Source organism: Fukomys damarensis, unplaced genomic scaffold, assembly GCF_012274545.1.
Source record: "Fukomys damarensis isolate Sample0158 unplaced genomic scaffold, DMR_v1.0_HiC HiC_scaffold_28, whole genome shotgun sequence".
Classification (NCBI taxonomy): domain Eukaryota; kingdom Metazoa; phylum Chordata; class Mammalia; order Rodentia; family Bathyergidae; genus Fukomys; species Fukomys damarensis.
Genome location: NW_022900940.1, coordinates 27,901,216 through 27,924,719, shown reverse-complemented (window position 1 = coordinate 27,924,719; position 23,504 = coordinate 27,901,216). Strand labels below are relative to the sequence as shown.

The 23,504-nt window shown below is 40.4% G+C and overlaps 1 protein-coding gene across 3 annotated transcripts in view; it reads left to right on the top strand.

Moving 5' to 3' along the window:
• Positions 1–23,504, top strand: part of Rarb (retinoic acid receptor beta) — a 712,875-nt gene that overhangs the window by 613,033 nt on the left and 76,338 nt on the right. For all 3 annotated transcript variants that reach the window (XM_010640163.3, XM_010640165.2, XM_010640164.1), the window contains one exon: positions 9,918–10,059. In XM_010640163.3, the coding sequence (XP_010638465.1) occupies positions 9,918–10,059 (142 nt within the window). The remainder of the gene's footprint in view (positions 1–9,917; positions 10,060–23,504) is intronic.

Below are 23,504 nucleotides of genomic sequence, written 5' to 3'. Positions count from 1 at the left end.
GCACAGGCCTGTGAGACATGCCCGTGAATCTGGCCCTGCCCATAAAAAGCATCCTCTTCACCTTTTGAAAACAGCCAGTTTAACTAGCAGCATTTACTTACCTTGTAAGACTCTCTCCTTGAAAATTTTGTTTTGAGATGATTGGCCATAAAACCTGGTGGAGTGGATTTGCTGCCTACCAGTTAGAATGGATTATGATAATTAGACTTTTATGGTACCTGGTTAAATAAAAATTATTTTATCCTACCTAGATCATGCTTTGGAAATATAAAAAGATACTTTTTCACTTAAATTAAAAGACATTTTATCCAATTGAGTAATCTTTCTTTACTGTTGGTTTCCAGTTTATATTACCTAAGAGCATTTCTTCCCTGGATCATGTTCCTCTAAAATAAAGAACATTGTGAACGGAATGCATTGGCTCTGTGCCTTTCCTGGGACATCAGACTTTGGAAGTTTAGACCTTGATCTCTGATGATGTGAGTTCAGGTTTTCAGTTAAGAACGTGGGCCACCTTTTCATTAGTATTCCAAGGGAGTTTTAATTAATTGGGGATTAAAAGGCTTGAGGGCTATGGCCTGTGGGTCTAACAGGTTGAGCTCTCAGGGGTTCACCTGACAAAGTCCAGCAAAATGCTATAATCATCCTCTTTTGGAAAGATTAGTTCCCACAGAGGCAATGTTTTTGTCAAATCTATAGTCACTGTCTTCTTTAGAACCATCTTTCCAGGCATCTTACAAAATAGGGGGTTCCTTTTCTAACAGAGGCAGTGTAGTGCTGAGGAAGCTTCTGGCCAGTGGGTATATACAGGGTCAGGTTCAAAGGGAAAGGACAGCAGAAACACCTTCCAAGTTACCAGGAAATAGCAGATCTTACAGAAACCAGGGCTTTTTACAGGTAGAGCACTTCAGTCTTCGCTGCTGTCGCTCATTCATCTTTACCAAATCCCCAACCCTGGGATGATGATGTCTTTGTGTGGATTTACTTGCTTTTTTTCTTTCTCTTTTTAACAAAACGTAAACATCTCTGAGCCCGTACCCCTTGGGACAACTCTGCCTTTTTATATGGAATATGAATTTTGTGTTGTTTTCCTTTTCGGACTCAGAGTTGGGCCCCTCCCGAACTTGACTCTTAGCATTCTGTGCCTTAGGTTCATGCCCACCCTCCCTGCTTTGGCGGAAACTCTGTATCTCCAAAATAGTAGGCTGTTTTTCTCCTTTCTCCCTGCCTCTCACCCATTGTCTTTTCATGGGGTGAAAAGGTCTTCACTTTTCTCTGTCTCCTCCAAATCTTGCTATTAATAACTTTTCAGACATTGTCACGCATGGACTTCCACTCACTCCAGAGGGTGTATCTTTTCTGTTTGTTTAAGGCAACGTGTTTCCTGTTCCCAACATCGCGCTTCTCAAAATGGCTGTGATGGGATTATTCCACACTCCCCTCCTGGGGGCAGCCGATTGGCTTCAGGCTGAAAATGGGAATTGATCGTCCTGTTCTGACGGGACTGCCCAGCCTGCAGTCCTGCTGGTTGGGTAGTCACCTGGTTAATTTTTGATTCTCATGGGAGTGAAATCTTTTCCTTTTCATGATTGTGTTGAAAAGGACTAAGTGAGGCTCCTTGCTTGCTTTCTTTTGCTCTACAAGGAAAAATCACCGTTTGGAATTTTGCACGGGATAGAAATGAACACAATAGCAGTTTGGTTCGAAAAGGTGTACTTGCCGCATTATTTTCTTTTTGTTGTTTTTTGGGAGGGGGTGGATTTATCCTGACTCAGTGATTTTTATGACTAAATGTGGTGCCAGATTTCCTTTTCTTTAAAAAATTTTTTTAATTTACTGCCTTTCTCTGAATGATCATGATGCATTCCATGTTTGTTAAGCCTAATGCAATGGATGTAGGGCAGCTGAAAGACAACTTCCATTAAGAACACCGCAGTATGACTCCTCACGGGCAACTGTATGATTAAATAAGTTAGCAATTCCAGTGTTATCTCAGAGCAAGGATTCTTGGGCTACATCCTTGCTGGACGCTAGAGCCATCTTGAAGTGCTGGGTATTTGTGTTGGTACCAAGATCTCAACATCTGCTTTGATATGTGTTTAGTGCGTGTGGTGAAGTCAGGGACCTATGGCTCCCTGACCATCTTGGAAGAATATAACTGTGACCTTGCTTTCTCTTGGGCTTGTAATGCTTGGCACAGCTTCTAGATTGTCTCCGATTTGAACATGAACCCCCTCTTCCTGCTGTGTCTTAGACATGCACACTCCCAGCTGCCCACCTGGAGCACTGGCCCTTCCTGTACCTCCTTAATTCTGCCCTCTGTCACGCACCTGTAACGTTTCTCTTAAGGAAAAACTTGCCCTCTAAATCCTACCCCTTCATTAGAGCTGGGATCAAGTGTCAGTTCCCCTCCAGCTCACTGAATTCCTTCCTGTGGCTTTCATTTACTTAATCAACATTTTCTGTGTACCTGTTACACAGCGGACAGTGCAATGGCGCTCTTCTTGCAGTTTGTTCCCCTTATAGTTCTCACAATACTGTTTAGTGGCATCTGCTACATTGTGTTTGCTTGTCTTCATTACAGATTGAGAAAGGGCATGCCTTACACACACACACACACACACTCACACACACGTCCATCTTTACATTCCCCAGAGAAATCCCAGCTAACTTCATCTGTAGCTAGCATTGAATGAATGAGTCCCTAAGAGAATGAGAACATAGGGAGATGGCATTTGGAATCATGAGGTTGTCCACCTACAGGAACCTGTGCTGCTCAGAGACTCATTCTTTTTTTTTTTTTTTTTTTACTCGTACCTTTTTTTTTTTTTTTTTTTTTTTTTTTTTTTGGTTTTTTTGCGACAGGGTCTCACTATGTAATTGAGACTGACCTGGAACTCACTTTGTAGCCAGGCCGATCTCGAACTCACACCGATCCTCCTGCCTCAGCCTCCCGAGTGCTGGGATTACAGGTGTGTGCCACCACACCCAGCTGACAGAGACTCGTTATTCTATTCTGTTTGGGAATATTTATTTTAAACACAGAATACATATTGGAATTTTCCCAGAAGAAAACTTTGAGAAAAGAAGTTTTACCAATAATAGTAGCTACAGTTCATGGGCACTAGTTAAATGCCAGGCATTATGCTAACACTTTGCATGCATTCTTTCATTGAATACACAGTAATTCCTGGAAGTCCTTTTTTTTTACAGATAAGGAAACTGAGGCCTTAGCATAACTCAGTCAAGGTCATACAGGTTGCAAGTGGCAGAGTCAGAATTCGGATCCACACATGACTGAACTAAAGCCTAATTCTTAGTTTTGGGGCCAGCATCTAACCTAACAGCCAGGGATTTAGCTCAGTGGTGCCACCACCTGCCTTGCAAGCCCAAGGACCCGAGTTTGATCCCTGGTACCAAAAAAAAAAAAAGTTTATTAGTCTAACCTAACAAAGATCACCCTCGGTGGTAGATGATAAAGAATACTGTGCCAAAGAAGAGACAGAAAGTTACAAGGACCATCTCTGTCTCTATAGGAACAAGAAAAAAATTATAATCTAAAGAGAATGAATAAACAAGGGAGAAAAATCTCTCATCTGTAAAGACTTAGAAGAGGTAGAGCCACAAAAAAATCGGAAACCCTCACATTCAAAAAATGGACAAATTCTGCTTGAGAAGAATTTCTTATTCCTTGGGTCATCTGCTGAATTTCTACATGAGTAATATTGGGACGTGCAACAGTAAGAGAAAAAAACCAAGTAAGGAGGAATCAGCAGAGATTTTGGTTTTTGTTTTTCAGTGAAAAGAGGGCCTGTACCCTAGGCCAGCTCCCTGAGACTGAGCCATTTCTCTCACTCCACAGAATGGTTGTAAATCCCCCATGGGCTTGTGCAATGAACAGAGATCTATAAAGAACCTAGAGTAATGTCTTGTATTCACCACCAGCTGAGGCTCTTCTCAGAACTTTGCCGAGTTCATGGGAGGCGTGGGAACTTGGAAAATAGGAAGAAGGCAGAAAAAAATACCCATCTGTAGTTCAGTGTTGACAAGTACCAGTAAACAAATCTAGATATGAATGATATTTTCAAACACATCAACTTAATTCGACTTTCTAATTGAAGAAAGATTAATTGCATTCAATACAGAATATGGATTTCTGAAAATTGTCCAAAAAACTCCAATATGAGCATATATTCTAGGCAGATATACCCTTTGCAATAACTTTTAAAAAGTCAAAGTCATACAGAATGCATCTCTGACCACACTCTTATCAAATTACAAATCCAAAAGTCTGAGAAAATTACCAGTATACTTAATGGAATAAAACATGGCAATAAAAAAAGATAATTTTTAAATTAAAAAAAGAACACTATGCCTAATATCATCTGAAAACTAGGAGGTAACACATGGTCCATGCATTAAAAAAAATTACAGCAATAATTCGAGAGTATTAGAGATAAAAAGTGACCCAGTGTCATAATTCCACATCAAAATATGAAGATGGGAGGGAAAAGATCCACTTCCCCATATCCTGTATTGATTTTGGGTTTAAGGGTGATCTGTCAAGGGAATCAGGAATTTTAGATATTTTGGTAGAGAAGAATATTTAGGTGTAAAAGTTACCTTTCCTTTTTTCCCCCCCTTTGGTACTGGGGAATCAAACTCAGGACCTTATGCTTGCCAGGCAGGTGCAGCGCCACTGAGCTACATCCCTGGCCCTCTTTCCTTTTGATTTAGGGATGTTTCTATACTGTAGATAATAAGGAATGAGTTGGAACAAGTGAGATAGAAGCAATCTGCATAGGATGTGAGCACTCCGTGATCATTGTTAATGTATGGATATGGCTCTAATATACATAAATGGCTTTCTGTACCATTTGAGCCCCCCTCCTTTGGTTGGACCCCAGTTCTCTGATAGCAAGAGTAAAAGAGCATGAGTTTAGAAAATTTGAAAAATACGTACTTAAATTTTTTTAATTCAATTTGTGATGCACATCTATTTCTGGATCTAGGTAATTGGTATTAATTGTATTGCCAGCTTTGACTATCACAACAGAAATCATGCTTAGTCAAATTGTGGTTAATCAGAAGTCCTAATTAATCACTAAGAGGCATAGTTAGTCAACAGAACTCATGAATAGCTGGCAGAAGCTATGATTGAAAACAAAGTTATAGCCTACAAAAACACGGTTAACCAACAGAAGTCCTAACTGATAAGCCTAATTACAATTCACATCAGTATATCTTCTCCTAATTTTAGAGAAATGCTGTGTTTCAATTTCTTAAGTACAGATAACATCATCCAAGGAATACTGTACATTTAATATTGAGGAATATTTTGAAGAACTAAGTTATAATAAACCCAGGACTATAACACTGGGTCTGGTTATAGCTAGGACTTCATCAATGAACACTTACTTCTTGAATACTGTGTGCCAGGTTTTGTGCCAGCTATAGGGTACTCAGCTGGTGTGCACTAATACATTCTTACTGAATTGAAATACTTTTCTACCAGTTCCTGAGTAGCCATTGTCTTGAGTCTTGCCCTTGCCCCATTCAAAACCACTGTCTTCACTCCAAAGAAGCCCATTGGATACTGCCTGGAGGCTACCATGGGCCCCCCCAACTTGTCTGCCATAGTTTGAGGGAGCTGGCATCTGTACCTAGTCTTGTCCCTTGGCACAGAGGCATGGATACCACTAAGGAAGGTGGCATGCTTGGTGCTGATACTGTGATTTCCTAAAGAAGAAATGACCAATGCCCATTGGACTTTCTGAGGCTGTGACCATTGACCAGATAGCATTTCCCTGTGTCACTCCTGTAGCATCGGATGCAGATGATGTTGTGGTTGAATACTAGGATAGGTGTGACATGGAAGGAAAAGCAAGACACCGAGCTTATCTAGAAGAGGCAGCATTCATGTGTGCTCAGATCAATCAGAGAAGGCTTCCTTGATGAGGGCATCTCACAGAAGTTTCCTAGGGTTACAGAGGGGAAAATGGTATTTAGGATACTACTGAAGTATTCCAACACCAGTCCAGCCACAGGAAGGCCCCTCACTGAGATGTTGTGATGACTCAAATGTAAAATCCCTCTTGAATGGTGTCCTTTAAACCCCTAGCCTTGTCAAAAAAGATGACCATCCTTAGCCAAGAATAGTGGTACATCTGTAATCCCCACCCTCTGAGAAACTGAGGCAGATGGATTGCAATGTAGCAACTTAGTGAGACCCTGTCTCAAACCAAAGAATAAAAAGACGCAGGGATATAACTTAGGGCAAAGGCTCTGAGTTCAATCCATAGTTCTACAACAGTAACAAACCCAAAATGACCATTCTTGTAGCAAGAAAGTCTTCAAACAGCACCTCATCCTTGTCCATTTTCTTTCCCCATAGAGACTCCCTTAGCTCTCAGGTCATCCAACTCACTCCTCCCTGGTGTGGTGATGCACTTGGAATCCCAGAAATGTACAGCTGGATAGGACCTTGTAAATATAACGTCCAGCCCCTCAATTAGGAGGTGAGAGAGCTTAGCTTCATGAAGTTGTGACTTGCCAAAGGCCTCTCACTGATGATGGGGAAGCCACAGCCAAAAGGCTCAACTTCCAGTAAATCCCAGCTCCTTTACTGTGTTCTCTCTCCCCTCCTTCAGCTTGCCCCTTCAAAGGGAACCAAATCCTTTCTTTCTTTTTTTTTGGTACCAGGGATCGAACTCAGGTCCTTGTGTTTGTAAAGCAGGTGGCAGAAGCAGCACTGAGCTTAAATCCCTGGCCTAGAATGTACTTCTAAAGCCTGTTTTTCTATATGATGAGTTTTGGATTATGGTTTTTTCAGTATACATGGCTTCTAATTTTAAGTTATACGGGTCCATGGCTTTAAATCATGTTGGCTTACATAGTGAGAAATTTATTTTCTCAGAATTCTCCAGAGAAAGTCTCAACTCAGTGCTGTTTTGTCTGATACTTGCTTAGCTCCTGTTTCAGCAAGGGTAGATGGCCTGGGACTCCATGCCTTGAGTAGATCCAATATCCAGTGAGAATGAAATAACATCTGAATATTGTATTATTTTACTTTCTTTTATTTAATTTATGAGTGCCTTCTAATGTTGACACTTAATGCTCGTTTTCCATTTAAGCCACAGATTAAGGGTTTCCACTTTAATTAATATTAAAAGTAAAGAGAATAAATTTATAATATTAAAGATATGTAGTGGAACACACACAGAGTAGGTCCACAGAGCAGTGATCTAGAGAGGAGCAAGGTTCACATTAACAATTCATAATGGTTTGTACGATGCAGACCCTTCTATGGCTGAGAGGTCAGTTGTGTTTGCGCAAACCACGTATAAAAATACCTCACAGCATGTATTTTAGTCAGCAAGTATTCTACCATAGTGGAAATGATTTACTGAAACTTAGACCTTCTCCTGAAATCCAGCCAAAACACTGATTTGGAAAACTAAGAAGTCCTATTTAGTTTCTGCTGTCATTGTTACTGAACCAGACTGACTGGCTAATTAGTGATATATAAAGTTCTTCAATTCTCCCTTCTTTCATTTGAGCATCATGAGATTGTTTTTCTGTGTCTCACAGAAGAATTTGCTGAACTGAATATTCAGCTTTTAATGAACAGAGAGGGTTACTTTTGTCTGTACCTCAATTTTTTCACAAATGCAGAAATGACCATATCTTCCATTGGCTCCATGCTTCTTGGCAGAGGGCCCATGGAAGTTTCTATAAATTGAGCTTGTACATCTGTCAGACAAAAGTGGCCCATAGGTATTTTTGGCAGGAAAAGATATCCTCTGAGGTGACCATTCTGCACCATTTTTTAGATTTTCAGAGTACTTGTAACCTGTTATTTTAGATTCTGAGCATATTAGTAACTCCAGAGGTATAAAAATAAACTTTGTTTTCTTGTAAAATGTGCATGTCTGGAATATGTGACTGGAGTTGCAACCATAAACCAGATTTCCAGGTACTTACATTGAACCTAGCTAGTAAAAATAGGTTTATTTAGACACTAGAATCCTGGGGTGCCCACATAAATATACCAAACAATGTGTTACATGAGCTTTCTTTGCTAATGTGCTTTAGCTTTGAATGTTGTTATTTCTGGCTCCTGCAGTGTCAGTGTACTACAAGGAAAGTTTCACTCAGATGGAGAGACTTAATTTCTGCCCAACACATTTGGTGGTATGTTTCCTACATTCGGGAGAACCATTTCTTGTGTGGACATGTCACATCACAACTGATAAGGTGCAATTCCGTGCTTTTGATATTTAGGGCAACATATAAGTTTCTGGTGAGCAATTATAAAGAAAGACAACAAATATGTCCTTTATCACTCGCTGTTTATCCACCTGTGATTTCATTAAGCGTCTCTCCACTACCCATTGTCTGTGAAGCTGTGTGGTACAGATGAAGGGGATGAAGAACATTGGGGATCCTTGGTTATAGCGTCTGTTTTCTGCTCTATTTCATCGTTGTTTCGCAAAAATCAGGATAAATTGTTTCTTTTGTCAAAACGATTTTCAAAAAGTTAAAACCTCAGTATTCAGTAAGCATGTGTCAAAAATTTAACTCATTTATGAGGGGAATGCTGCAGTATAACAGTTCAAAGGACGCTATGAGAAAACATAGGTAGGTAGGGAGGTAGATATTATGAGAGGTGGAAAGAATACTGGAATAACAGCGCAAACATAGTTAATATCCTACAAGGCAATCAAACAGTAATTTTGGGGATTATTTTTTGTCTAGGCAGAAATCCTTTGCACCTACACTAGACAAAATTCATTTTAATTTACCAGTCTCTGTAATCTTTTAGAACTTGTATTCAGTGGGTAGTAAATAATAAGTCAACCAAGTTACACTTCCAAAAGATCATTAGATGACCCAAAAGTGGGCTTGTCAGTCAATGCTGTAGAACATTGTTGCCTAATAGAACTTTCTGCAGTGATGAAAATATTCTCCATGTGGCTGTCCAGGATGGTCCACTGGTCATACGTGTTTACTGAATTTTTTTTTTCTTTCTTTTTTTGAGACAGGGTCTCACTATGTGGTTGAGACTGACCTGGAACTCACTTTGTAGCCCAGGCTGGTCTCGAACTCACAGCGATCCTCCTGCCTCAGCCTCCCGAGTGCTGGGATTACAGGCATGCACCACCACGCCCGGCCTTTGTTTACTGAGTATTTGAAATGTGGCTGACACAGTTGGAGAAGTGAAATGCTAATTTTATCTAAATTTTATTCATTTTGATTTAAATTGACACATGTGACTAACAGCTACCATATCGGGCAGCAGAAGTCTGAGGTGATGCCATTTAATAAGCAGGTATTCAATTTTCTGCCTTGTTTCCAATTTTGGATGATTTTTTTATTCAAAGCACTTGGTAGCTTAAATCACGTTTTAAATGTTATGATAGGAGCTAAATATATAAAGGAACTTGGAGAAGATTCCTTAAAAAGACCTAATTCTTACATGAAGCAAATGATTTCTTATGCAAACGTAAATATTCTTATAAAGCAAATGATTTCTTATGCAAACGTGATTCCTTCTGTATTGGCTTTCTCAGTGATGGGCTCACCCGAAATTATTCTGGCCAGTAAAGAAGTTAAATTAAGCCTCTTTGGAGGGATCCCAGCTCTGCCTGATGTTTTTCATATGAACCAGGTTCATATTCATTTTCTTTTAGCAAGATAATAATGCTCTAGTTTTGATTAAAAGAGGCTTTTGAGTCCACAACAAAGAGTGAGCTATTAATGTTTCACAAGGGTCTTAAGAGTTTATAGTAAGTTAACTTTTCTGCTACCATCACTTTTTTACTGAAGCGGAATAGTAAATTCATTGGGAAGTTTGGTTTTGATTTTTCATGAAGCTTGGATATTTTACTTAGTGTGCTCATCTTGCCTACTTACAGGGCTTTTTCCGCAGAAGTATTCAGAAGAACATGATTTATACTTGTCATCGAGATAAGAACTGTGTTATTAATAAAGTCACCAGGAACCGATGCCAGTACTGTCGACTCCAGAAGTGCTTTGAAGTGGGAATGTCCAAAGAATGTAAGTTGAAACCCCAAAAAATTTTTTTCTGTTTGCCTTATCTGTAACTATATTCTGTTCAGCTTCTGAAGTCAAATCATGAAGGATGTCAGTGTGATGATCTATTGCTGAGAGCAGGTATAAACAGAGATGACATGAAAATGGAGTAACTATGGAGATTTTCAGATAAAACTTGAGTGGTAGTTGGTGGAAGGGCAGGAGTTGGGTGTTGTGGACGGCATATTTGTATTGCGGAGTAGTTACTGAGCCACAGTGTGTCCCAATATATCTGCATAGCCACTTGGTGACTCCATTTCTCCATCTGAACAGTGAAAATAAGGATCTTTATATCAAGAAGAGAAAATGAACCAAGATTAGCATGGATATTAACAGAAGTACTAATCTGCCTTTTTTTGCAGGGGAGGAATCATGTAACTTTCACTTTAGAAGAACATTTTGAAACTTGGGATATTGGAATTTTTTTACAATTTTATTTAGCTTCTGTCTTCCAAGCCATTTCGTCTAAATGATAATACCTTTTATTAATGCACAAGAGAACATTTTAATAAATTAAAAGAATGGTTATTCATAAGCATCTGATATTGGGTACTTGAAATGTATACATACTTTAAAACAGAATATATATACTACAAATATTTTCATTGTTGATAGTCTTTCTTTGATATTTTAAACATAGGGAATAATAAAGAAACGGGTATAAAGCTTGGCTAGAGCAGCTGCAAGAAATAACTGGGATGTGTGTCACTTATAGGATGGCTCCCTTTTCATTTATCCCATCAGTTGGGGATTTGGTGAAAGCCATCATGTGTATGAGTCCTTGAATGAGGTGCTATGGAAAGATCCTAGAGATGCCCATGTCCTCCTAGAGCATGGACTGAAAATCCAGCTGCCCTGTCCGTGTTCTTAGAGTGGATTTAAGGAACTATGTTATAAATCAAGGGCTCTTGGGTTTTGGATAAGAGGGTGTGGCCCTGGTGAAAAGACTGACGAAAGAAAGACATCTCCAAGGAAACAGCATTATCTTGAGAGGACTCAGCTGAAAGACTGGCCTTCTGTTGGGAGCTGCTACTGAGGGATGGTAGTGGATGCTTCCTGGTAGCCCCTGTGGCTGTTTTTCTTACCTGTCCTCCCATCCCTTCACCTTTCAAAATGGCACTAAAATTTTAGTTTGTTTTTATATCTTTGGGTTTCTACACTTCAGATTTAGAATTGACTCAGTCAGTTAGTTCAAACCAATCAACATACTTTCAGTTCCATCCCCAGTCATCAGTTTATTGTGTGAACATGTAACCAAGGGCAGTCCAATAGGAGATAATTCAAGTCTTGGCCTTTAGAATGCTTGGACACAGAACATGTGAACATGGAGGCAAGAAGTCATGAGAACCCTGGTAGTGATCTTCTGACCCCAGGGGAAGTCTTTGTGGGACAAAGAAGGTACTGTGGATGGAAAAAAGGAAAGATAGAAATCAGAGCTTTAATGACATCACTGAATTGTTCAACTAGCAAACCCCATGAAATCTCTGCCTCCAGGTCATTTTGTTACATTTGCCAAGAATTATTCACTAAGGGTTTTGGAGTTGGGATTCTGTTTGTATTTTACAGTTTCCGTGAACGAGAATGGACAAGGCCATCACTCAGAGAAGTGTCTTATGGACTGGTCCCTTCTGGACAGTTCTGTCTGCAGATGATGTGTCACTTGACCACACTTTACCTAGTTCCCTTTGATCCCCCAAACTTTAGAGATACTGAGTTACTTGAAATCAGTAAATGTGGAGAGACATGAAGCTAACGTTCAGTCGTCTCAGGGCCCACATCCTACCCCTGAAGGAAATGGAATGATGGCCTGAAATAGCCAGATTATTTATTTGTGTGAGGTACTCAGAGTGATCACCTCATGCTCCATTTTTGGTCTGATGTTCTGCAGACATGGATGTCACGCTGGATTTCTGTGGGACAATTTTAGTTCAGACTGAAATTGTAAATTAGTAAGCCAGATGTGAACTTGGGAAAAATCAGTCCTTTTGCATTTATTTTGTGTGGGCTGGAGACCCATTTCCTGCTTACATTACTTAAAATCCATATCCTGCTGCTCTGTAAAAACTGGCAGCTTGGTTGGCAATTTAAAAAAAGTAATGTTTACACCCACAGGAAAACCCTACCTTCAACTCTCAAGGAACTTATCACTTTAATTAGATTTTAAAATATGGAAACGGGAAGAAAATCTAGTCATTATGTCCAAGTACACAAAAATAAATGTTTTTCTTAAAAGGAAATTGAAGGGGAAATAAACACGTGAAGCATAGGAATTAAAAGTCTAATAGAATAGAAAGTTGAAATAGAAGGAAGCAGGCAAATATGAGAATCAGTAAGCAATTATACCACAGTATACGCAATTGAAATGAACCCAAGAATAATACATCCTTGTAGAATGTTAGACCTGAAAAGGGATCTTGGAGATTGATTTTCACTCACATCTCTCATCTGACATATAAGTACTCTAGGACCCGGAAAGGTGAAACGGTTTTCCCAGCAATCCCTGACCGGCTAAAGACAGAACCAAGTTCACAGTTCTCATCTGCCACCTATCTGTACCTTGCCTTCTTTCTCTAGAGTAGCAAGGTTAGCAAGATTCACATTCAGTTCTGGCCATAGGACATGTCAGTTCATTGATGTGCATCAGAACGCTTTGGATGCCGGTGAGAGAAGACCCAGTGCAAACTGGTTTAAGAAAAAAAAAAATCTGGCATGTGTAACTGAAAAGTCCAGAGGAACACTGCTTGGTCCAAAGACACATGTTTGTTTCTAGAGTATCATTTCTTTTCATCTCTCACAGCTATTTTTGGCAGTATTGGTTTTCTTCTTAGGAAGATTTTCCCTATGGCTAGCAAAGATGGCCACCAGCAGCTTTGGGCTGCTGGTCTGCCCAACAAAAGGAGAGAGACTCTTAGGTTGAGCTCATTCCATCAAAGCCTGAGGCCATATTCTCCGCAGTATAACTTGGGTAATGTAACCCTTTGTGAACACACTGCTTTGCCCAAAGGACAGAATATTGTCATTGGCCATGTGTATATCTTCAGTCAGTCCCTCAAGCCCAGGGTCAAGGTTGAGTCCACCCAATCCACGTGGGCCAGGAGTATGGATGGGGTGGGGGGAGTATACCTCAACAGGGAACCAGAAATATAGGAGGCAGGGCTGGGCTGTGGCTCAGTGGTTCATTGTGCACCTAGCATGTGTCAGGCCTAGGGTTCATCCCCAACAATGCAAAAAGATTAAAAAGATAGGAGGCAAAAATGATGTCATATCCATTATGATAAGTCAAGGCCCATGTGATGTTCCCAGTTCATTCACCTTAGACGGGATGTTCTATATGTGTATATGCCTTATGTTAATGCATCAGTCCTCACGACAACTCTAACTTACAATCCCCCATCTCCCTTTTTGCTGGCGGTTCTGGAACCTGAGGCACAGAGAAGTTAATTACCTTACTTAGGGAAACACAGTAAGGGGAAGGGGTAGAGTTTAGGAGAAGGTAGTGTGATCATAAAGTCTTCATTCACACTGAAATATATATTGTATGCCATAAAAAGCAGCTTTTAAAACTCCAAATTACTTTTTCTGCTTTCCTTTATTGCCCGTCATTAATAAAATAACCACACACTTTGCTCTGTATTAGAGATGTATTCCCTAGAAAATCATGTGCAAATTTAATTCTTACAGATCAAATTTGATTTTAAATGTGTAAGGGGATGTACTAGTAGAAGAAATTCTATGTTGTCTACTAGAAAACTATGATTATTTCTATATGCTTCTGTCTCATAAAGGCTGGTGGGTATACCTTATATTTTCCATGGGCTTTCCAGAATCAAGGAAGTAGCTATCTGTCAGAGTGTAGGATTTGAGAGTGGTAATGGGAAGTGAAAAAAAAATCAATTTTCAGCAGCATTCTAAAAGTGGTACAAAAATTTATGAAGAATTGGAGGAGGCAAAGGAAGCAAAACATCTCCAAGTGATGAGCTACTGTGGGGTGAAAGGCTTGCAAAAACACCAGTAAAGGAGAGCTTGTGGGAAACCCCTAAATTAAAACAAGAAATATAAAAAAAAAGAAATCGTAAATGACACTCAGGCTTGTGAAAGAGATGTCCCGATAAGCTTCCGATATAAACAGCCAATTGTCCATTTTGTGGAAGGAGATTTAAGATGTTGTTGCTTAGAACCTGTAGGGATAAGGCCCTCAGAAAGCTCGACCATATGGAATCAGTTACAGAAGTTCAAATGAAGTCATCACACTATTTTTTAAGAGCTGACCTTTAAAGAAAAAGTTTTGAGATTTTTAGAAAATACTTTTGGATTCCTGAGCCGTGATTTCTGCCATCATAAAACAAGAACAGCCATGGGAAATATATAAACAGGTATGGTTATGGTTCATAAAACTTTATTTGCAAAAATAGGTGAAAGGCTGGAAGTTGCCCATGGTCAGCATATACCAGCTTTTCCTGGAAAGTGGCCTTCCCAGATCATGGCTGATCTGTCTTCTCATCCTGGCCTCCCCTCCAGGCAGCAGACACCAGGATTCTAGCCATACTGAACCACACTGGCCTTAAGTCTAATACCTCATCGACTGTACTGCCTCCTCCTGCTTCACTTGAACCCCAACTGCCTGGAGAAAAGTCATTTCCTTTCTGAAGTTTTCCTGAGCTACTTCACACACCCAAGCCAGAGATACTCATTTTTCTATTGTATTCCCATAATGCTTTGCACATACCACCACAAACTGCAAACTTATTATACTAGAGTGCATTTAACACACCAGTGAGTCTTCTAGCTTGTTTTAAACTATCAAAGTATCCCTTCTCAGCCTTTTGGCTAAGATCAAGTGCAATATAAATGCGTAAAAGACAGGTATCATCTTTCTTACCTAGTATTCTCAGATGCTACTGAAGTTAGGCTTAGTGAAGTTAGATTGGTCAAGTGGTTAAATGTGGCCATTTAAAAAAGAAACCTGAACCCAGTTTCTCTGTGGCTTTACTTTCTGAAAAGTTGTCAGACCCTAAACAATTCTGGGTGTATCCATTCCAGTAGTTCTCATTCGCTTATCAGGGAGGGGCCCAGAACAAGTTATTCAACTTCTCTGGGCTTGCGTTTTCTGCCTGGATAAGAGGAACATTAGTATTGGCTTGTACTCCAGGCATGACATGAGAACTGGTGCTTTTAATCCTGTTTGGACAACAGCTTTCCACAAACTGCTTTCTCTTTACAGTTCCCTTCCTCCAAGACATTTGATCCTCTAGTGAAAGACGTTGGGCTGAGCAGGTTTTTTGTCCCCCCCCCACACTTTTCTTGTATAATGTGCAAAACCAAGCGCCCTGGTGGGATGGACAAGGAGAGGTATTTGGAGCTCAGCTTCACCCAACCTTTGCTATCAAGTTGTTTACTAACAAAAGAAGAGGACCCTGGAATAGCCTAAGCATTGTGCTCGGAAGACCACAAGGAAAATGGAAGACAATTATTAGGCCAGAATTATGACTTGGTGCTTTGATGAAGGTTCAGGAGTGGCTCCTGGCTGCCTGGAACCTTTGGCCGTGTACACATGGGCCTGAAGCCTGCCAGATTGGATCCCCTTGGCTTATGTCTGTAACAGAGACACTAATTGAGCGTGCCTACCCTTATTCTACTTCTGCTTTTCTTTCTGAAAACCACTGGCCAGGGATGCACAAATGGAACCTCTTTTCATTGTTTTGTGAGGTTATATTTATATAGCCCATGCCCTTGAGTGGTGGGAAAGACATATCTTGGACTTTGTTTGAAAATGCTATTCGACATGTATTCCACAACATGCTTTGTTCCGTGACTGTTTCTTAAGTGTATCTGTAGGACAGTGAGTGATCTCTGAATTTAAGAGTCTCCAAGCGCTCATTGACACCTCCTCATTTGGAACATGCTGACCTTAAAAGCAGATTTTTATAAAGTCTCTGCATTCTGATGTCTGTTTTTGACATGCACATCCCTGTGGGTCAATTGAATAGAATGCATGTGCTTTGGACAGACACATAGCTACTTCTAGCAGATAATTCTGTTGCCTGCTTCTCTGATTTCCCCCTTTGGTGTTAAACTTACTTTAAAACAAACCTTTTGGATTAAAGGCTTTTGACCTCAGTGAAAAATCACCTTTGCTGGTATACAAATTATATTGTGCTCATTGGTTCTGCTGGATTTTACTGGCTTAATAACAAGGAAATGCATATAAGTTGCCCTGTGTACCCGGGAAATTACATAAAAATCATCATCAGGACACTTAATGTCTTTCTAATTTTAGTTTATTTCTTCATTTGTTCCCACGTTACATTCCAGCTTGTTGCTACATTTTCAGGGTTCATTGTGATCATTTTGTTCTGTTCAGCAGACAGGTACCATTAACTACCACCCCCTCTCCTTTGCTTCATGGTGCACAAATCCCTAAAGAGCCCCACGAAGTCAGTGAAAGGCCTGTACTTTTTATTTTGATATTTTTAAAATGTCCTAGAAGTTGGAAAATAAAAACCAAGTCACCCTTTTTTACTTGCCAAGTGTTGATGTTTTCCTGCATCTCTGTAGGATATTGAAAAAACAAAACAAAACAAAACAAATTCCATATGGGTGCCAGCAGCCTAGTGATGTCAGTGCCACTGTGGGACTTGAAGCCCATTAACACTCAGACTGCAAAGGAAGTATTAAAATTCCTTCAGCTTTACTAATACAGCCCTGCTGGCTGTCTCCTGAAGAGGGGACACTCTCAGCATAGTCTCACCTTAGAAAAATGAGAAATTTCCATTATACAACAGACAGAGCAAGAGAAAGAACAGACGGCTTTTAAGTTAGCTTTCCCTGGGTTCTGATCTCACCCTGCCCTCTAGCTTTCTCAAAGTGAGCCTATCGCAAAATTTTCCTTCAAATGGAAGGAGCGAACCCACACCTGGGGATTATCCCAGCAACTGTGCAGGATCGTTTTGTGGATCGGACCTCATGATAGCAGAGCATTTAACACTGTGCTTGGCACACAGTGGATGTGAAACAAGGGACAGCTGTTGTCTTGGGGTCTTCAGTGGTGGCACAGCATGGCTCTGTTGCTGCTGGCACAGAAGTTTATTAGCATAGTGAGTACATTGATTGTACTTTAGAATAGCGGAGGAAAGGGTCTCTGTCTCTGTTCTTTTTTAATTGTTTGTAGTGGTCTGGACAAACCCAAATATTATGTCCAAACATTAAAAATAAAGTTTTGAAGCATGGTTTCTGAAACAAATAGCTGCCTGCCTTGGCTACCATAAACTGTAAACTGGAAGACAGGTGGCTCGTTTGCCTGGAGATGCCAGGACATGTGTAATCAGAGAATGAGAAAGTATCCTGGTATCATGGAACCCAACTCCAGGGAGAAAACCGACCTGGGGTGTTGGAAAGGACGCCCGGCTCCCTTCCTGTATCGGTCAGCTCGAGGTGAGGTCACTAGGGTCTCCCAGGCAGTGCTGAATCACAATGGATGCAGTCTCCTCCCAGCATCCTTTCTATGCTCACTGAGCACTTGCCATCCGTCCTCGTGCTTTTTGGGGGGACTTTGTGTCCTGCCTGTCCTCTGAATCTGTCATCTCCCTTCTCCCAACCAAATCTTATCCTCCTTTGGCGACTATAGCAGGACCACCTTGCAGGGAGCCACCTCAGAAGAAAACTGAGGAATATATCAGTGCGGCTGTGATAGTTGATCGTCACTAAGTGCTTTACCAGAAGCACGCACTGCATGTTAGCTTTTTATCACTGTGAGTAATGCCTGAAACAAATATCTTAAAAGGAGAAAAAGATTTATTTTAGCTCGAGATTTTTGTTCCTGGACAGTTGACCATGTTGTTTTGAGGCCTGGCTTAAGGCAGAGTATTAGTGGGAGTATGTGCTCACCTCACAGCATCAGGAAACAAAGATAGGGCCAGAGGGAGTCCCGTCATCCACTTCAAGGGACACATCCTGGTCACCAAACTGCCTTCACTAGTCCCCACCTCTGAAAGGCTCCACCACTGCCCAGTCGTACCATCCTGGGACCAGGGCTCAGTGCAATGTTCTGAAATCCAGAACACAGAAATCTCTCAAGACTTCAGGCCACTCTGTGGGACAAGTAGAACAGGAATAATATGGAGCCTGTTTTTTGAGATTCAGAGCAGTCAAGAGACTGCCTAAAGTCACACTGCTGGCTTACATCCATGGGACTTAATTTCAACCTTTAACAGCACTTTAGTGAACACTTTAAAGAATAGCACTTTAAAGAACAATGAAGTTTTTGCTTGTGTTTAATTCTACATCCAAGTTTCTAATATCTTTACCCATATTGGCTCCCATAGCAAATCTATCATTTGTATATGTCATTTGATGTGTGTGTGTGTGTGTGTGTGTGTATACTAGTTTAATGCAGCATTTCTCTGACTGTAAACTGTGCACATAGTAACATGAAACAATTTTAGAATATATTGAATTTTGTGCAGAATAACATCAAATCATATAAAGATAAAGCTTTTCAGTGTTTACTCAGTCTTTTTATTACCAATGAGAAAAATCTCAGGTTGATGCCAGTAGATCCTGAATTAATACTTCTCAAAGCTTTACTAATATCTTTTCTTTTTAACAGAGACAGGATAGGCAACAATACCTAGCTAGGACTGCATTGTATTTATATTCGAGATCTGCAGACTTTTCCTAAATGATCAGATGTTTCTTAAAAGGAAACATTTTAGGCTTTGCGAGGCCATCCAATGCCAGTTGCAGCTACTCCATGCTTGAAGGATGACAGCATGGCAATTAAGCATGGCTTTGTTCCAATAAAACTTTACAGAAAGGCCTAAAAATGCTTTATTTTTTTGCCTTTGCCTTCTATTAATAGCAAATGAAGCTATTTTCCCTTTGTAATAGTACTGTAAAATTTTCTTCTAAATTTACTGAAGCAAAATAAAATCAATTGAGACTGAAGTGGTAAGAGCTTAGTAGCCTATCATTATGTGAAAAATTGTGATCTTAGTACTGGAAGGACTGAGGTTTGAGAAACCCTGGTTTTATCTGATAGCTGGCCGTGCGTTCTCGCGTCTTAACAGGAAGAAAAAGAGAAGCAGAGTCTCGGCCCCTCCAGAGTCTGTCTGGTGCCTCGGTCATCATCCCACAAGGGCTGCCTCGGGCTTGCCCTTCCTCACTGCTAAGGTTGTACACAGTTTGAGAATGGGCAAGAGGGTCTGTCTTTTCTTGGTCCTCGGGGATTAGTCCTGTTCCAGTAAAGCACATGATCAGTGAATAGTTGGCATAGTTGGATTTCAGACACCCAGGGAAACTGATGGAGGGAAGATGAGAAACATGGGAACTCTCAAGTTGCACTGTCCGCACCATATCCTGAAGGACAGCAGGGCAGTGATGTGGCTTAAAGCATGGACTCAGGGCCAGCCTGGATTCTGACCTCAGCCCGCCACTTAGCTCTGTGCGCTCTGGGGCGGGTTACTTATGATCAGTGCGCCTTAGGTTCTTTGTCCATGACATAAAGATAATAATAGCACCTACTTCATGCAGCTTTGTGCAGAGTAGATGAATTAGTATGTGGCAGGGGCTAAAAACAATACTTAGCTAACTGTTACCTCCTGTTACTCATCCTTCTCTCCCGATACTGACCCGCCTGTGCCGCCAAAGAATAACACGTGTCTCATCAGTGATCCTTAGTGACTGTACGGAACAGCTAATTCTCCTTCTAGCCCAGGGGTCTCTACTCAAAACATGAAGTGCTCTCCAATTTTAAATTTGTTCTTCAGATCTACACCCACACAGTAAAGTGATAGGTAGATGGAACCATGGGCAGGTTCAGCTGTGAGCCTGATGATCTTTTGGGATTCATGGATCTGCGTCGCTTACAGAATTGTCTCCAGATGTCTCAGCATCTAGCCCAGCTCCCCCGTCTGCCCAGATGGTGAACTCTGGTCATGCTCCTTGACGCACCACAGACAGATGCCTTAGACCACCAGTGCGCCTGTGATACCTTTCCTCTCTCCTCCTCCTCCGGCCCTCCTCCTTGCCACTTGTGTCTAAATGAGTATGTGTGTACTCATTTAGGGGTACTACACAAAGTCTCACACACACACACACACACACACACACACACACACAACACCCTTTGCCAGTATAGGGAACATGTATAGGGCACATTTGTCTGTCCACAGAATGATACGTTAGTGGCTTTGCTGCTGAGATAACTTTCAGAGTCCTTGAGTCTAGGGGATCAGGTGTGTGTGTCTTGAGGGAAAGAGAACCCGCAGGACCTCCATAAACTGGCTAGAAGCACCTTCAGGTTAAGAATGGGGTCTGATTCTTATTTAGCTGTTCACCTGTGAACCTAATGCCCTGTTTATAATAGATAGTTCTAGAGTGGTTTGGGGAGAGGGTAAAAAGTACTTGAGGGCTAGAAATTCTGAAACAGGAGCTTTTTGTGTAGTTTTTCTAAGTTAGAGATTTGAATCAGATGGACTTAAGTTATGTTCAAGAAAACTTTAGGTTCCATTATCTATGGAGCCCATTTTTACCTTTCCCATTTTACCTTTCTACTTTCCCTAGACAAGTAATAGCATGTTACCCTCTCATGATATGATGTTTCATCCTTGTATGTTCGCTGGTGGATGTAACCAGATAAAGCTCATGGGTAGGTCCTAAAAGAGAAGACCTACTTTCTCAAAACTGCGCATACACATAACCCACACGCATACAGAAATGTTTCATCAAATCTATAATTTTTAAGGTATGCTGTTATTTTATGACCCCTAAAAAGCACCAATTAAACTTAGACACCAAAGACAGTAAAACAGGTGGCAGTTTCAGGGAGGGAGAAACCAGATATCAACCCTATAAGAAAAAGGAAACACTTCACATTCTAGGCTAGAAATATTCTCTGTTTTCATCGAGCTATTTTTCATTCTGCTTTAAATAGACATTGATAAAACCTCAGTGCCCAGAGACAATCCCCAGCACAGAGAGTTGGCTGTATAAATATGTAAGTGCTTCTAAAATAGCTGGCAGAGAGCCCTTTGTTTGGAAACAAATGCCTCCGCGGAAATAGCAACCCGAAATTCTCCTGCAGTTCCTGTGTTCTGGGGCAATGAACACGGCCCTTTAAGTACCTTCTCCCAGTGACAGCAATTCTCTGGAGGGTGGCTACCTAAATTGCTCAATAAATCCACGCGCAGCGTACAGTGTGGAATTTGCTCTTCCTGGAGTGGTATCGAGCTCTTAACCCCTGTCTCTTCTCTTTCTGCCATCACAAAATATTAACTATCTCGGTTAGATTGTTTCTCTCATTCTTCTCTCTTTACAGCTCAACAGAGCTAAGCAATTATGTGATGAACTAGATTAATGGGGACAGGCATCTTTTAGTACTGGAACCAAGGAAAGCCAACAGCCCATTTCCTCAGGAGAACTGTTTTTGTCCCAAATGCACACTCGAAATCGCTCCAACACTTTATTTTGCCTGTGTGAAATACCTGATTATTTTTCTAAAGTTCCGATTGTTTTATTTTCTGAATGATTTTAGGACCGAAATGTATTGGAAATTACAGATCTCCCATTACCATCGCTTGGTCTGATACCTGAACATTTTTTTTTTTGATGCAGAAACATTGTTTAAGTCTTAAAACAGAACTAAGCAATTTCACTGCCATTTCAAAATGGACCATTTAGCAGGCAGTCATGATACAGCCCTTCTAAAAGAAAAGATAAAAAACTTGCTTCTAGTAAACTGTGATGACTCAGGAGGTTTAATGACTATAGAATTAAGTGCAAAAATGTAATGAATGAAGGATTTCCACTCTGTGTCCTAGAAGTGCGAGACAGGGCTCTTGGTCGGTTTAAACTGAATGAAGGAAGACCTGTGGTGACATCGGACTCTGAACTTGCAGAAATCTAACAGTGTGCAGGCTCAATGCAATCCTGCCCCCATCCAAAGTCTACTACTCAGTAGGTTATTTCAGAAAAGGGGATGTCAGGGCTTCCTCCTGGGGTTGAGCGAACACTCTAAGATGGCCTTCCACATGTTTCTTGGGATGATAACAGTGCCCGGGACTATAGAATGTGAAGGCCCATTTTGTTTTTTACAAATAATATCTTCTGTGTGGCTTTGTGTTCCGCCTTCAAGTGTGGCACTTCATTCCACCAGGATAATTAACATTAGGAAGATTGGCGGTGGCAAATGTTGGCAAGAAATGAGGCAACTAGAGCTCCCAAATGTGGCCAGTGGAAGTAGAAATCAAGACAAAGTTTGGAAAACCGTTTGGCAGTAGTTCTGCTCCTGGATCACACTCGAGAGAAGTAAGGGTGTAGACCCACAAAAAGACGAGTACGAGAATGTTGATAGCAGCCTTACTGATAACAACCCAAACCTGGAGAACAGTCATATGCCCTTCAACATCGAATATGTAAGTGTATTTTGAGAGGGTCAAATAGTGAAACATGCAAAGCAACACAAAAAGAACAAACATCATGGGTAAACCTTACAGACATAATTACTGAATGAAAAAGTTTAGAAGAAAAGAGAACACTATATAATTGCTTTTGTTTAAGGATTACGATGAGCAAAAAGCCAGTCAGTATGAGAGAGGTAAAAATGGTAGTTAATTCACAGCCAAGGGATACATGTACAGCTACTGTGTTTGGAAAACCATTCTAGCCATCATATCATAGACAGTTTACAAAAGATAAGAATTATTTTTAAATATTGTCCAATTATCCATAGTAACAGTAAGTCCGTCACAGAAACGTGGTATCATCAAAATGTGATTTATGAAACTTTATGGATTGTAGACTATTATTTAACTATCTCTTTTTCATTGGAAAAAATAACAACAAGATGTCTTTTCAACTTCTTTCATTAGAGGCAACTAGGCCTTGAAATTTGTAAGTGAGGAAATGGAGACTGGCTTGGAGAAGTTAACAGAAAGGTTTGGCTGGTAGAAGAGATAACCTACATTTTCCACTGCCATTAGAGTAATTTCTTTATGAGACTGTTTAAAGAAGTTCTTGATTCATAAAAAAGTCTGTCTTCACTTCCTCATCCTTTTATTTTTAAGTGCTTACCAAAAATAAAGTGTTCAATATATGTGTAAAACAGAGCAACAAAAGTGGCAAATTCTTGCCTGTTGCCAATTGGCAAAGTATAAACAATTACTGCTGCGTTTGAAATTTAGACATAAAGATATAATACTTGTGCTTTTTCTAGAATGATATATTAACAAGTTGATTTAAGATATAAAGCATATTTTAAAAAACAAAAGTAGTGCAGTCCATTGTCTCTGCAAAAAAAAAGTGAATATAAGCAAACTCTAAACTTTTTTTATATACAATAGTTCTCTTTTAATTCCAAAGTTTCTGTTACCTGTAGTCACAGTCCAAAATTTTTAAATAGAAAATTCTATAAA